The sequence below is a fragment of the Dipteris shenzhenensis genome, chromosome 3, assembly GCF_047967505.1.
Source record: "Dipteris shenzhenensis isolate YYH24624 ecotype China chromosome 3, Dip_SZ_1.0, whole genome shotgun sequence".
Taxonomy (NCBI): Eukaryota; Viridiplantae; Streptophyta; class Polypodiopsida; order Gleicheniales; family Dipteridaceae; genus Dipteris; species Dipteris shenzhenensis.
In genome coordinates this window covers 16814096-16829200 of record NC_141598.1, presented here as the reverse complement: position 1 = coordinate 16829200, position 15105 = coordinate 16814096, and the positions used below count along the sequence as shown (strand labels likewise).

The following is a 15105-nucleotide window of genomic DNA, read 5'->3' as shown; positions in this document are numbered from 1 at the left end:
GGCTGAGGGATAGTTGGTACAAGAGTCACTTGTATATATTTCTGAGTTTCTTGTTGATGTGCATAGCTCTCTCCCACGACTATGGAGAGATGATGAAGACCTAAGGATGACCTCTATTGTGCCTCAAGGGAAAGAACGCAACAAAGTAATAGACACGGAGTTGCATAATAGTATCAACCTCTATTGCGTGCTTAATAGTGATGCGATGAAAAGATGGGTGACAAGATAGGAGGATGCAAAGGCAAGAAGACAAGAAGAAAGGGCCCTCTTTCGTACACACCACGGATCTCGTGTGCCATACCCTCAGTATCTAAGAACACTTCGAAAGGATATTCATGTGGATTGGCTACTTGATGAAATGGAGAAAGCAGAGAAAGATGAGGGGATGCATATCACAATGGAAGAATGGGAGTATGCTATGGGATGCATGAGCAAGGTCGATATATAGAATGTTATGCATAAGTTAGGAGCTTTCAATAATTTAGATTGCTTATTTAATTGATTTTTTCTTGGTGTAGTGCACTATGTTCAATGCTATATGGTGTGAGGGCAAGCATTTTCGAACACAACGGATTGATGATAAGAGAAATACACAAGATTGCGGCGTCATTGCTAGCTTTGAGGGAGCCAATGGAGCCATGGATGATTATTGTGGCATAATTCAAGATATTATTACGCTTGACTTTCGACGCTTCTTTGTATATGTTTTGGATGTAAAGTGGTTTAAAGATGTGGTGGAAAGAGGCCCTAATGCAACAATTAAACACCATGCAAGTGGCTTTGTAACTATTGACTTCACAAAGTTTTGGCAAAGTAGGAAGGACACACTGGTACTACCGCAACAATGTGAACAGGTACTATGCGCACATATAAAAATACTCGCTTTTAAATATTTGATGCAAGAAAAATAACATGATTGTATTTGTGTTTGAATTAGGTTGTCTATCAACCAATGGTGGATAATAATAGATGGTGGCATGTCATACCTATTATGCCATGTTCCAAAGTGATGTATAGTACATTTACTAATATGGAGCGTATGGAGGATGATCATGGCCATGGACGTGATGATGACTGGTTGATTTCGATGAGCACATAAGTAGCACAAGTAGTAGTGGGTTGAATGTATTTGTAGATCTAAATACTTGTTTGGATTTTGTAGTTTGACAAGGGTTGATCTCATTGAGGATGAGATTGAACCATAGCCCATCATTGATATTGGCAAAACTATTTTACATATTATCTCATTCTCCTCACCTCACTTAATTCTTGTATATGTGGGCTTGCAAAAAAGCATTGATGTTTTGGTTAAAATTATGTGCTTTGGTAATCATGGGCAATGTTTGGAAAGCAATGATGTACACCGAAATCTCACTTTCTATATTCTCTGGTTTGCATCTAAATACGCGTCTAATTCTCAGTGTAAACACGCAAATAAATGCCCTAATACACGCATGAATAGACGCACTGATAAATGCAATGTTAGAGGAGTCCGTATTTTCTCAATTTAGACGTGTTAATACATGCACAAATAGACGCATTGATAAACGCAATGTTAGACGGGCCCGTATTTTCTCAGTTTAAACGTGCAAATAGACGTTTTAATGCACGCACAAATAGATGAGCTGTTAGACGTGCTATTAGACACACCTGTAGTTCCTCTACTCAAGCAACGCCTATAGACGCGCTCGCTATTTTGCATGTCTACCAAGCGTGTCTATAGTTGCTTTGTGTTGTTGTGTTGCTAAAGTAGAAAAATGATATGGATTTAATGATACTGTAGTTTTGTACAAAAGGCTTTTGTAAAGCATTACATGTTGTAACAAAGATAAGCTAAAAAAGCAGCCCATTAAGGAAAAGCAACCCAAAAACCCCTTTCGTCAAAGAAAGGGGTCTTTCTTTGACGAAAGGGGTTTTTCTTTCTTTGACGAAAGGTGAAAAAAAGAAGCCCAAATGCCTCTTTCTTCAAAGAAAGGGGCCTTTGTGCATGTTTTCTCAACATGGACTATGTAAAGAGGCCCAAAAACCCCTTTTGATGAAGAAAGGGGTATTTGGACCTCTTTTTTTTACATGGGCCATGTTAAAAAAGGGGCCCAAAGACCCCTTTCTTTGACGAAAGGGGTTTTTGGGCTGCTTTCCAAAAACCCCTTTCCTCAAAGAAAGGGTAGCATAGGGGGGTGCAGTGTTTGAGCTCAAGGCGTTTGTGAAAGCCAACCTTTTGAGAGAGAGGGTTTCTTGTAGCTTTGGGAGAGGAGATTCTTGAGTAGTTTCTTATAGCTTTGGGAGATTCTTGAGGAGATTGTGAGATTCTTTGACGAAAGGGGTTTTTGGGTTGCTTTTTCTTTAAAAAAACCCTTTCGTCAAAGAAAGGGAGATCAGATTCTTGAGTGGTTTCTTATAGCTTTGGGAGATTTTGAGATCAAAGAATCTCAGAATCTCCTCAAGAATCTCCCAAAGCTATGAGAAACTACTGAGATTTTGAGATTCTTGAGATTCTTTGACGAAAGGGATTTTTGGGCTGCTTTTTCTTTAAAAAAACCCTTTCACCAAAGAAAGGGAGAGGAGATTCTTGAGTAGTGTCTTATAGCTTTGGGAGATTCTTGAGGAGATTCTAAGATTCTTTGAGATTCTTTGACGAAAGGGGTTTTTGGGCTGCTTTTTCTTTTAAAAAACCCTTTCGGCAAAGAAAGGGAGAGGAGATTCTTGAGTAGTTTCTTATAGCTTTGGGAGATTCTTGAGGAGATTTTGAGATTCTTTGACAAAAGGGGTTTTTGGGCTACTTTTTCTTTAAAAAAACCCTTTCTTCAAAGAAAGAGGGAGAAAGGGGGTACGAAAGGGATTTTTGGGCTGCTTTTTCTTTAAAAAAACCACGAAAGGGGTACGAAAGGGGTTTTTGGGCTGCTTTTTCTTCATCAAAGAATCTCAGAATCTCCTCAGGAATCTCCCAAAGCTATAAGAAACTACTCAAGAACCTCCCCACACTCATGCACAGAGCTCAGTCGCTAGAGGTTCTCGCTTGTAAGGCATGGATACTTGAACCCGAATTGTATCCGAATCAAGAAACTAGACCAACTTCAAATTATATCGACTTTTAAATTAGTAGTGGCACATCGATTGTAAACCACAGTACACGGGTACCATGGACGTCGTCTCAGCCTCAAGAAGAGTCTGTACATGGATCCTTCTTCTGCCTCAAGAAGAGTCTGTACATGGATCCTTCTTCTCTGTGCTACCACTTTGGCTATCTCTCTGGCCTACGTTTCTTGGAAACTGTTTCTGACCTTGTGGTTTAAGCCCCTTCGAGCCAAGCGCTTCTTCGCGGGTCAGGGTTTGAGAGGTTTTCCGTACCGTGCGTTCAGCGGAAACGCCCCCGAGATCGCTGCTTTGACAAAGCAAGCTGCCAGCGCTCCTATGACCCGGCTCTCCCACGACATCGCTCCACGGATCCTACCACATTTCTTCTTATGGTCACAGAGATTTGGTGATGCTTTGTTCCTAGGACTCCAATCTGATTTTGTTGTTAGTACCGCACTCTAACAGTATTTGACTGCATTTCTGTAGGCAACCCATTTTTCTTTTGGTTCGGCCCGGAAGCCAGCGTATTTGTGACGGAGCCTGAGGAAGCACGGGAAGTCCTGTCGAACAAGTTTGGGCACTACTCGAAGCCCAAACCTAGCCCTGAAATAATCGAGTTGGTCGGCGAGGGTCTAGTGTTTCTTCCAGCAGAGAAATGGGCTGCACATCGTCGAATTATCAGCCCCGCCTTCTTTTCGGAGAAGCTCAAGGTGCATTTCTAGAAATGAAGTGCCGTAACACTAACGCTTTCTCACGATTTGGCGTTCGTACTGTGAATCGTATTGGATTCTCGGATGATTTCGTGATACAATTCTTTTACACAGGCTATGACGCCCACAATTGCAGCATGCGCGGTCTCTATCATGGATAAATGGGGATCTGAGATCGACAAAGATGAGTCAAAATGTAAGGAGATTGAAGTTTTGGGAGAGTTTACAAATTTGACCGCCGATATTATTGCACACACGGCCTTCGGCAGCAGTTTAGCAGATCAGGGTAAGCGATTGTTCGAGATACAGCATGAACAGCAGGTTCTCCTTGGCAAGAGCGCTCATAATATCCACATCCCAGGATCAAGGTAAGCCACGACTCCGTCCCCACAGCTTCCCGCAGCCGATCAATCGCTGTTTCTCATTCTGTAAAACAAATCTCCAAAGGCAGCTGTTAAAGAGTGCGTTGGCATACTATATGCCAATTGTAAGCAAATGCAGCCGCCCGATTTCGATAGGAACTCCATCGGAAATTCATTTGAATTCTCCCCGGATTTCTGCGCAAGGAGCCTTGTTAACTTCCTCTTTTGTCGGCTGCATGGTGTGAAGATTGTTGCCAACGTCTACGAATCTCCGCCGTTGGATGCTCGCTAGCCAAATGAACAAGTTGTTGCGTAAGATGATATACAGCCGCCTGGAAGCTGAGAGCGCAAGCTCGTATGGGGACGATCTACTAGGGGTGATGGTGGCTGCGAACGCAAAGATATTGCAAGGGACACAAAAGAACCTGACGCTGGAGATAGGAGAGATTATGGAGGAGTGCAAGACGTTCATGTTCGCGGGGCACGATACGACGTCGACGCTGTTAACATGGACGGTGATGCTTTTGGGGAGTGACGTGGGGTGGCAAGAGCGGGCGCGAGAGGAGGTGCTGGCGGTGTGTGGGAAAAATGTACCCAGCGCAGACGCAGTCAACCGCCTCAAGATCGTAAGTACTTGAATCTTATATATTAAAATCGAATAGCAGCATCAGGAGTGTGGACTCAATTGGCCGTTTGCTCTTTCCTCTTCACAGCCCAATGCCGAAAACTAAGCTAACACAGACAATTAAACAAGTCTTCACGCCGAAAACCAAGCTACTGCTTACTGGCAACATTTTTCCCGGGGGAGGGTGGACGTCCAAACTTTTCCTGGCTTCGAGTGTGCTGCTTGATACGAGGAGAAGTAGAGATTGCAGAATAGGAGGGACCATGCAAGAAGTGAGATTATTATAATTAGGAGGAAGACCAGCCATCTTGGGAAAACGGACATGTTGTTTTTCCAAAGCTTAAGGACGTGGACGAGCTACTGCATGCAGTGCAAGATGTCCCATAGCTTCGCAATCAAAATGTGACTAAAGCGGTACCTTTTGCATAAATAGGATAAACACCTGCCTATCACACAGCTTTCAATCTGGATCATTCACCCATTCAATATGCTGTGAATTCCGTCATACAGAACACTAGAGAACATAGAATAACAGAACAGCTTTTTTAAGCTTCCTCTGCTCCAACCCCCTGTAGCGTGTTGTCCATCTCGCTCTTATTCCCTTGTTAGTTGTCCTTTACGAACGAAGGGAACAATTTCAAGTATACATCCAGCTCCAGTCGAATGCATGACTTCCTCCAGGTAAAGCTCTCTAGGAAACAAGCTGGATGCACGTATATTCCAACCCGCTTCGGTCTAGAATTTTGATAATTGTTCATAAACTGATGTATTAATTTCATTCAGTTGGATTCTATATCATTTTGTTACGATGGAGCCTCGTTGGCCTTACTACATCCAGGGAATACAATTCAGTAAATAGCGAACAAAGTTTAGATGTTTTCTTTGCATGTAGCAAACATATGAGAGTGGCGCAAGTAACATGTTCAATGGATGTGTTCTTCATCACCATTGCATGCACGTTTTTGGCGTTTGGGCTCTCTTGCTTTGTGCATGTTCTGGATTTTCTGAAATTAGCAGCTAGTTGTTTGATTGCATTCGTGACTATGCTCAAGTCATTGAAAGTTTATATGGTGCTGTGTAGGTAGTTTCATAGTTATAGGCGGTTTGATTGCGTTTGATTGCGTTGATGAGCCAACCAAGTATGGTTTAAGAAGTTGCAAAGATTGACCAAGGAGTTTTGGCTCAAGAGTAGCAAGAGCTACTTAAGGCAATTGCAAGATCACAAAGTGTGCATTTTACAAAGGCTTCAACTTGTTTACCGTATTAATGCACTCAATGGCTTTACTACAAGTTGACAAACAAGTGAGACTAGTTGGGTAGTGATGATCCATGGAAAACTTTAACGTAATGTTCCAAAAAAACTAGCAAACTATATACAATGTACCTTAGAATTTGGAAATTTATCCGAAATAATATTTTTGCATGTTTGCAAATTCTTTTATATTTTAGTTATGTTTTGGCCCTAAAACTTGAACATTTTTAGGAAAAACTTGCAAGTTCTATAAAAACAAGAGTTCTTCATGAACATCAAAACAATGTAAGGAAAAGCAGAGTCGAATTCTTATGCTCAGTAGGTTAGCTTTGCAATCAAGTGACTAGCTAACCCCATTGATTGTGCATGATATTGTGGGTGCAGGTGGGGATGGTGCTCAATGAGGTGCTAAGACTATATCCACCAGCTCCATTGGTGGCTAGGCAAGCTCCCAAGGACATGAAGCTAGGAGAGAAGCTAGTGTTAGCAAAGGACACAAATATATATGTGCCTATCATTGCCTTCCACCATGATCCCATCTTTTGGGGTCCCGATGTCAACCAATTCAACCCTTCACGCTTTGCTGATGGCCCAACTAAGGCCTCCGCAAATCCCTATGCCTTCATGCCTTTTAGCTTGGGGCCTCGTAGTTGCTTTGGCCAGACATTTGCCATGCTAGAGGCCAAGGTCGCCCTCTCCATCCTTCTCCAACGCTTCTCCTTTTGCCTCTCCCCCTCCTACACCCACTCCCCTGCCACCCTTCTGAATTTGCAACCCCAACATGGCATGCATATCATCTTCCATAAGCTCCCCACCTAAATAGCTAGTGCTGTCCCCAGGTAGTTGACCTCTTAGTCATTGTAAATTGAAACGTTATAGCATATAGTATGGATAAATCATTCTATAACATTACTTGCATTGTATTGTGCTCACGACATACGTTGCAAGTAGTCATTTAAAGGTAGCAAGAGAGGTAAATGTTGTAATCCTTCATGGGTTCATTCACGAGTTTGATGTAATTATTAGTACAAAGCATGCTCGACTATTTTACAATTAAGGTTAAATTTAGAAATGAGATTTGCAATCAAAGTCAAGGGCATTAGTTTTCTCAAAGAATTCAATATGTAACTTCTATGGATTTGTATTCTTTTTTAATTTGAACATCCCTAAAGTAGATTGAATTCACAAACGAGGTTTGCAATTAAACTCAAGGGCATTAGCTTTTTCTAAAAGAATCCAATATGTGACTTATGTTGAGTTGTATTCTCTTTAAATTTGAATATCCTGTAAAAAATCCTTTGGCAAGTACATTCTGTAATACTCCCAAGTAAAAGGTATGCTTGGAAGCAACAAGTTTGGCAACTTTTGCACCATTTGGGATCCAAGGAAGAGAGAATGATAGTAGAGGTGAGCCAACTATCTGAGCAAAGGCAAGCGCCATTGGGAGAAGAGACAAACCTGAGAAAGGGAAGAGAAACAAGGACGAGTAGTAGGAGAATGTGACCACTTAACCTCCATCGAGCTCCCGTCCTAATTAAAATATGTGTCAAGTCTATTGGTATTATGTGTTTATAAAATTTGATCTACTTTGTGTCTCTAATGCTCCATGTCTCACCGTTAGGCTTAATAAAACATAATAAAAAAGGTAAAAATGTTTATTCATCTTTTGTTTGTCAGCTAAAATTTTTTATTTTATTATACCCAAAAAAAAAGGAAGTATTTGATGGATTTGAGATTAAGAAAACCTAATCCATGTTTAATATTAGCTTCGGTTGAAAATATCCCAAAAATATTGCTGCAACAATATTTTACAAACCCTTGGATACATTCTGTAATTTTTCAATGGATTCCTTGTCTTGCATTTGTGCTACCTCTAAAAGGTTTATACCTTTTTTATAAGACTTGGATGACTTTGGGTCTCATGTTTTATCAACAAACCCACTGCTCTTTTGACACCCAGTTCTGCAAGACTTTTTGAAAAAGGGTCTTAACCATATTCCCTCTCTCCCAGTAAATCCCTATCCAGTTATCAAGGAATTATGTTTAGCGTGGTCCAAAGTTAGTAATTAGATGTGCTTCAACACCACTTTAGACCACGAGAATTTTATCAAGGAAATTGTCCTTAGAGACTTCAAATCCTTCTTTCCGGACTAGAGTTTTAATAAAAAACCCTGGTTCTTTGACCAAAATATTATGGATGAAGTGGAATTTCTTAGTCACCACCTCTATATTTCTGGGTTAGACAAATATGCGCAAACCTTGACCTTTATGTACAAAATGTTAATAAGACTTACTACTTTACAAAGAATTAAGTCCCTTGAATTCTCTTTGACCCTAGCAATGGAAAAAGAAATCTATGATACTGTTGCAATCTATTATTTATCTTAAGAAATTACTCTCCTTGCCAAACTTACATTTCCCTGTCTTACGAATGCTTTAAAGTACATAAAAATGCTTAGGTGGCTAACCAATGCTTGTAATTGCATGTTCTCCAATATTACTGACCTTATCACTAAGCTACTTAGAGCACTTGATTGTGAAAACCGTGAGTATTCGGAGAGACTTCACAAAGATATTTGGGTTTTTATGCGACTGCGTACTAATGGCTATTGGGTTATCCAAAACCAATATGACTATCTGATTAATTTACCTAAACATATCTTCTATGTATTTACCTTTGACATCAAGTCCTGTGATGAAGCGATTCCTCACCAAGGAGATAAGCGCCTTATAGAGTCGCTCTAAAATTTTATCAGAATCTTACAAATCACCGGCTATCTTGGGTTTAAAAAGACTAAAAACTTTTTGTGCTTACTAAGAAAAATAAAGAGTGTGCTATTAATTTTAAAGATTTTATTAATCTTAACATCTTTATTTTAAAAATTTTCATACGAAGCTTGGTGATACTATCTTTCTACAAACCCAAGGCATCCATATGGGCTATTTGTGCTCACCACTATGGTGCGACTTGTACCTAACATGGTTTTAGCTGTAATCACAACAAGACAAAGCATCCATAGACGCACACACATACGCATTTACTGAACTTAAAAAAAACTTACGAGTGCATCTATTTGCACATCTATTTGTGCATCTAGAGACTCGCATCTAACGGCACATCTATATAGCAGACAGACATGCATATAGACGCATAAATAGATGCTCTGCTATAAAAATTTTAAAAACAGACAGATGCATCATTAAATGCGTGTATAGATGCGCTTATGGATGCTTTTATAGACGCGGAAATAGATGCTCCCCGAACAGATAGATGCATATATTTTCAAGACTACTTTAAGGACCCAAACCGGTCACTATGAATTCCTTATGCCTTTTGGCCTAACTAATGCACTTGCCACATTTAGTCGGATGGTGAATCGTATTTTCCTACCTTATCAGGACATTATGGTAGTTTTCTTTGATGATATCATGGTTTATAGCAAGAGTCAAGAGGAACATGAGAAACACTTGGATCTTGTTTTCTCCCTCTTACACTATCCTGACCCAAAGAAAAGTTCAGTTTTTCAATCTGAAATTGAATATCTTGGTCACATTGTTTTAGCTGAAGGTATTCGAGTAGATTCCAAGAAAGTAGAGGCAATAGTGAACTAGCCACAGCCTAAAGATATTCATGAGTTACGATCTAGGTTTGTGTAGTTTTTACCGAAGATTTGTTAAGAAATTTGCACACAAGGCACATCCATTGACTGAACTTCTACGTAAGACTTGTGCTTTCTATTGGGAAGAAAAACACACTTTAGCCTTCTGATGACTTAAACAAGAAATGTCCCGAACCCCAATTTGACAATGCTAGACTTCACGAGACCTTTCATTGTCATGGTCACTGATGCTAGTGGGTAGGGTTTTGGGGCTGTGCTTATGCAAGATAACCATCCGATTGCCTTTGAGTCATGTAAGTTGAAACCAACGGAGCTAAACTATTCCATATGATAAAGAATGTTCAGCCCCAATTATTTAGATGCATACTAGCTACTAATTCTATCTTAGAAAAACCGCTTGAATAACATTAGTTTAAGACTGAGAGTCTTTGGGTTTAGATTTGAAATCATGAATCAAGGCTTGTCCATCAAGATACACTGCCCATTTTCCAGCTTCACGTGCATCTTTCACTTTAGCAAGCTCAACATTCCTTTGTTTGAGTTGAGTTGGAGTGAGCTCCTTAGATATCCATACTCGTGTACCTTTCAGCTTGTTTGTCTATTGGAGAACCTTCGTTCTTCGTGCCTTCTCTATGAAATAAACTTGTACTTATGTTCCCTTCTAAGAGATACAACTAATATCAGTTTCATCCCATTCTATCTGCGGTATCTCCTAGACGTGTTTATAGATGCACTGATAGACAAGCACACATAATATTTTTTAAATTTACAGAATGTTGTGTATGATGTGTATGCTATGTAGTTGCATGAATCCCATTTCCACATTGTGTAGTTCAATTCTTACAGCAATCCGCATTTTAATTAGCACTCTTGCAAGCACGTCTATAGCCGACAATTACAATTCCAAATAAAACATTACAACTCCAAAACTGAACTAGGCATTAATTGACAAAACATTGCACAAGAAAATTGAAAGCTCAAAAAGTGCTCGTATGTATATATAACACGAAGCTCAGCCATGTCATGTGGCTTCAAGTACAAAAAATAAGAGGAGTGTATATACAAGAGGCACGAAGCCAAGCCAGTGGCTTTAAGTACAAACAAGAGTAGCTAGCACTACTTCTACAACTAATCTAAGTTCTCCACGTCCTCGCTCCCTTTTGTGCTCCCTTCTCTGCCTCCTTCCTTGTCTTCTTGTGCAGGGGCCTGTAAACAAGGGACAACATATATCAATGTATGAAAAATCAAATCTTTACTTATAGTATTGACATTATTTAATTACTTTCAAATACCTCGAGGGCCGCTCCAATAGCCCGGATATACTGCTCCTCAGTAATCAACCCATCATGATAGAAGTGCTTCCATGTATCTCCTCTGCGATGGTGGCAGTGGTAGGCTGTCTCGACAGGAGTAGGGTATCTGCCCATGATATCAAGCTGCAAGACGACACAATTTGTGGAGGGGTTAGTACAAAGAAACAACCTCCTAATAAACTACATAAGCAATATAATTTGAGATCGATACTTTCAAATTGGGCCTCCCATGATTCAACACCCCCTGCTCCAAAATGCACGCTTCCATATTGCTCCATCTGGATCCTTTGTGCCTCCATGTGCTGCAGACTGGGGTCGGCCTCCCCCGCTGACTTCATTGCTTTCTTCCACTCACGCTTGTGAGTGGTATGGGGCGGGCCCCTTGGTGGTTGACCTCCCTTAAGCCTGGCAAGCTCCGCTAGTGCCTGCCTCTTAAGCAAAGATCTTTTATTGCCAAGTATCGTAACAATCTTTGACTTGGCCCATTTATCTATGAACTGACGATTGGGGGGGTTAGGATACCTGGAGCGAACAGTAGCGAGGGTCTCATCAGCCAACCTCTTTGGCTAGTCTTTGTAGTAGATAAAGCAATCTCTGTAATTGTTACTAATTACAGAGCGCATGAAGGCCATGATGTCCTTCCCCCGTGCATCCATCAAGATGCCTCCTGTTTGAGTGGTCATAGAAGATCGTACCATCACGCGAAGGCACGTCTAAATCATCTGAATCATCATCTTCCCCACCACCACCCCTCCCAAAGCACTGTGCCATGATCCCCCACCGCTCTTCCTGCTACTATGCCTGCTACCATGTCGTGTCGAGCTAGTATGCTAGCCACTCGTAGCTGGAAAACCGAGTCTCGAGTGCACAGGAGTATGCCGACAGCTTTGCGAGATAGAAGGACCTCCTGACGGCATGGAGGAAGGGCATAAGAAGGCATGGGGGAAGGGGCATAAGACGGCATGGGGGAAGGGCCTTGGCTGTGTAGCCGGCTAGGCTGTGCTGACTCCGCTGGGGTAATCGCAACTGGTGTGGGGTTAGGGTGGTTTGGAGTTTGTAGTGAACACCTGGGGGGAGGGAAGAGAAGACAAGGGAAAGGAAGGAAAGCATCTAAAACTATCGGAGTACATCTATAGACACGTCTGAGAAGCGCATCTATTTTTTCATTTAATAGCGCGTCTATAGACACGGCTGTCTGTTCTGTAAACAGGCTAGATGCGCGTCTAGATGTGCCTGTAGATGCAGTTTCAGACGCACTCTAAGACACGTCTATAGACGCACTCCGATAGACGGACTATTCTAAAAAGTGGAAAAGGACTTGCACCCGACACAAAAGTGTAACACTGATACCAAAATCATTCGTTTCTTGGGTACGACAAAGGACAAATCCAAAGAGTGCAACTTTCAAAGAAGATCAACCATAAAGAGACTTACCTTGGATAGAGGATAGAGGTATGGAAGCTTCTTGTCCTTCTTCAAAGTTGCTTCTCTTCCTTGTTCACCCTCTTCTCCTGTAAGCCTGGAAGTAAGTGTGGGTGCCTTCCTCTCAAGCTCGAGGTAGTCACTCATCATATGTAACCCTATCACGTGAGTTCAATAGAAGGATTTTTTTAATTTCCAAAACTTACAGAAATAAATATACATAAGGGACTATTTAAAATAGTTTTGAAAAAAATTTACAAATTTGTATAGAAAAGGGGTACATTTTATTAATGAAAAATTTACAGATAAGGGATTTTAGAAATAGGCCTTGAACGCACGTGATATAGAGGGTTTATACATAGTGACCCCCCCGAGCTCTCAAGTGTAAGCTTGGAAGTAAGTGTGGGTGCCTTCCTCTTAAGTGTCGGACTGTGGATCTGTTTATAGCAAAGCAAGCAAGCCGCACGAAGCTTATGTGAAGAAAAGAAAAGCAAGCATACTAAAAGTAGATTTGAAGACCGTGTCTATAGCTACATCTAAAACCATGTCTATAAGTGTGTCTATAAGCACGTGTAATTGCACGTCTAAATACACATAGCAGATGCGGTTTTAGATGCATGTATAGACATGCACCACAGATTAGACAGACGCAGTTTTAGACGCGCCACAGAGTTTTAAAATTAAATATTTGAAGAAAAGCAAAATTTTTTGTGTTGTTTGTTTATAGGATGTCTTCATCTTCAACAAGTAGCTCCAGTGAGGATGAATCCCTCCGTATCCACCATCATGAAATGTGGTTGGAGCGAAAAATCAAATGTATGTGTGATCAATGTTGAGGAAACATGTATCGTGCATGCAGGATTACACTCAATCATATCTCAAAGTATGGAGAATGGGATGCGACCGTAAACATGGTAAGTGTTAAAAAGTTAAGGTTGATTGAGATACCTATGGGTGTTCATATGTTTGAGTTATGATCCCGTTTTAATTTCGAACACAATGGATTGATGATAAGAGAAACACACAAGATTGCGGCATCATTGCTAGCTTTGAGGGAGCCAATGGAGCCAATGGAGCCATGGTTGTCTATCAACCAATGGTGGATAATAATAGATGGTGGCATGTCATAGATGGTGGCATGTCATACCTATTATGCCACGTTCCAAATTGATGTATAGTACATTTACTAATATGGAGCGTATGGAGGATGATCATGGCCATGGAGGTGATGATGACCGTGATACGAGAGAGGAGGATGATCATGAGATAGGTGATATAAATATTGAGGCCATTACCCGTGAGGACGAGCCTACCATTGGTAATGCTGATTTCGATGAGCACATGAGTAGCACAAGTAGTAGTGGGTTGAATGTATTTGTAGATCTAAACACTTGTTTGGATTTTGAAGTAGATAGTTTGGCAAAGGTTGATCTCATTGAGGATGAGATTGAACCGTAGCCCATCATTGATATTGGCAAAACTATTTTACATATTGTCTCATTCTCCTCACCTCACTTAATTCTTATATATGTGGGCTTGCAAAAAAGCATTGATGTTTTTGCTAAAATTATGTGCTTTGGTAATCATGGGCAATGTTTGGAAAGCAGTGATGTACACCAAAATCTCACTTTTTGTATTCTCTGTTTTGCATCTAAATACGCATCTAATTCTCAATGTAGACGCGCTAATACATGCGCAAATAGACACGTTGATAAACACAATGTTAGACGGGCCCGTACTTTCTCAATGTAGATGCACTAATAGACGTGTTAATACACGCATAAATAGACGTGCTATTAGATGCATTCGTAATTTCTCTATTTAAGCAACACCTATAGACGCGCTCGCTATTTTGCACGTGTATCAAGCGCGTCTATAGTTGCTTTGTGTTGTTGTGAATTTATCATTAAATTATCCAAACTTAGAGAAGTTAAAATGCTTAAAGCATTTTATTTGTCTGCTCGGTTCATGGATGATCTAATTTTTATCAATAATGACTTTGTGGTGAATTGTCTTTCCCATAATAGATCCATTGACCTAACCGACCCAATGAGTATTTACCCGTTGGAGATCATTACTATCAAACCCACTTATGACACTTATTGTATCACTTTTATCAACACTTCAATTACACTTTTGAGGCCTTTTATTGGTGAGTATGAGACGCACACATTTTAGAAAAAATATAAATTAGCTTGTCCTAATGTCTGTTCATCCATGCTGCAGGTAATCAACCCACAAGTTGTGCATATAAAGTGTTTGTTTCACAAGTTCTTCCACTTATTTACAATGCTTCACCCTATTCTTGGGATTATATGGATTTGGTTAGACTAATCGGCTTAGTTGCTAAAACTGGATTTGATCCTAACTTAATCAGTAAAAATATCCTTAGCTTTTTTAAGAAGGACGGGTTTCTTGGTTTATGCTAATTTGAGATTCATTTTACTCTTGGGTGAGGGGTAAGTTCCACATGGTGGGCTTATTGCCCCTCACCATGTGGTCTTATCCATCAAGTTGGGGGTGGGACACACACAAACACACACAAGGATACTTTCTCTCACATATACATCACTACAACGCATAGGCCCTTTTCCGATAAAAATGTCAACGTTTTTTACACTTTTTTTTTTTGACGAGTGCAAAGGTCGTTATTTACGTGGTTATAAGCATCGGAAAAGAACGGTTGCTATATAAGTGTCGCTATATGGCGATGCTAATAAACATCC

The 15105-nt window shown here is 40.5% G+C and overlaps 1 protein-coding gene across 1 annotated transcript; it reads left to right on the top strand.

Moving 5' to 3' along the window:
- Positions 1-3174: 3174 nt before the first annotated feature.
- On the top strand, positions 3175-6843 carry LOC147903446 (cytochrome P450 CYP72A616-like). Its single transcript, XM_087371732.1, has 5 exons — positions 3175-3481; positions 3562-3785; positions 3900-4153; positions 4395-4773; positions 6409-6843. The coding sequence occupies exons 1-5, from the start codon at positions 3175-3177 to the stop codon at positions 6841-6843; spliced, it is 1599 nt and encodes a 532-aa protein (XP_087227858.1).
- Positions 6844-15105: the final 8262 nt, after the last annotated feature.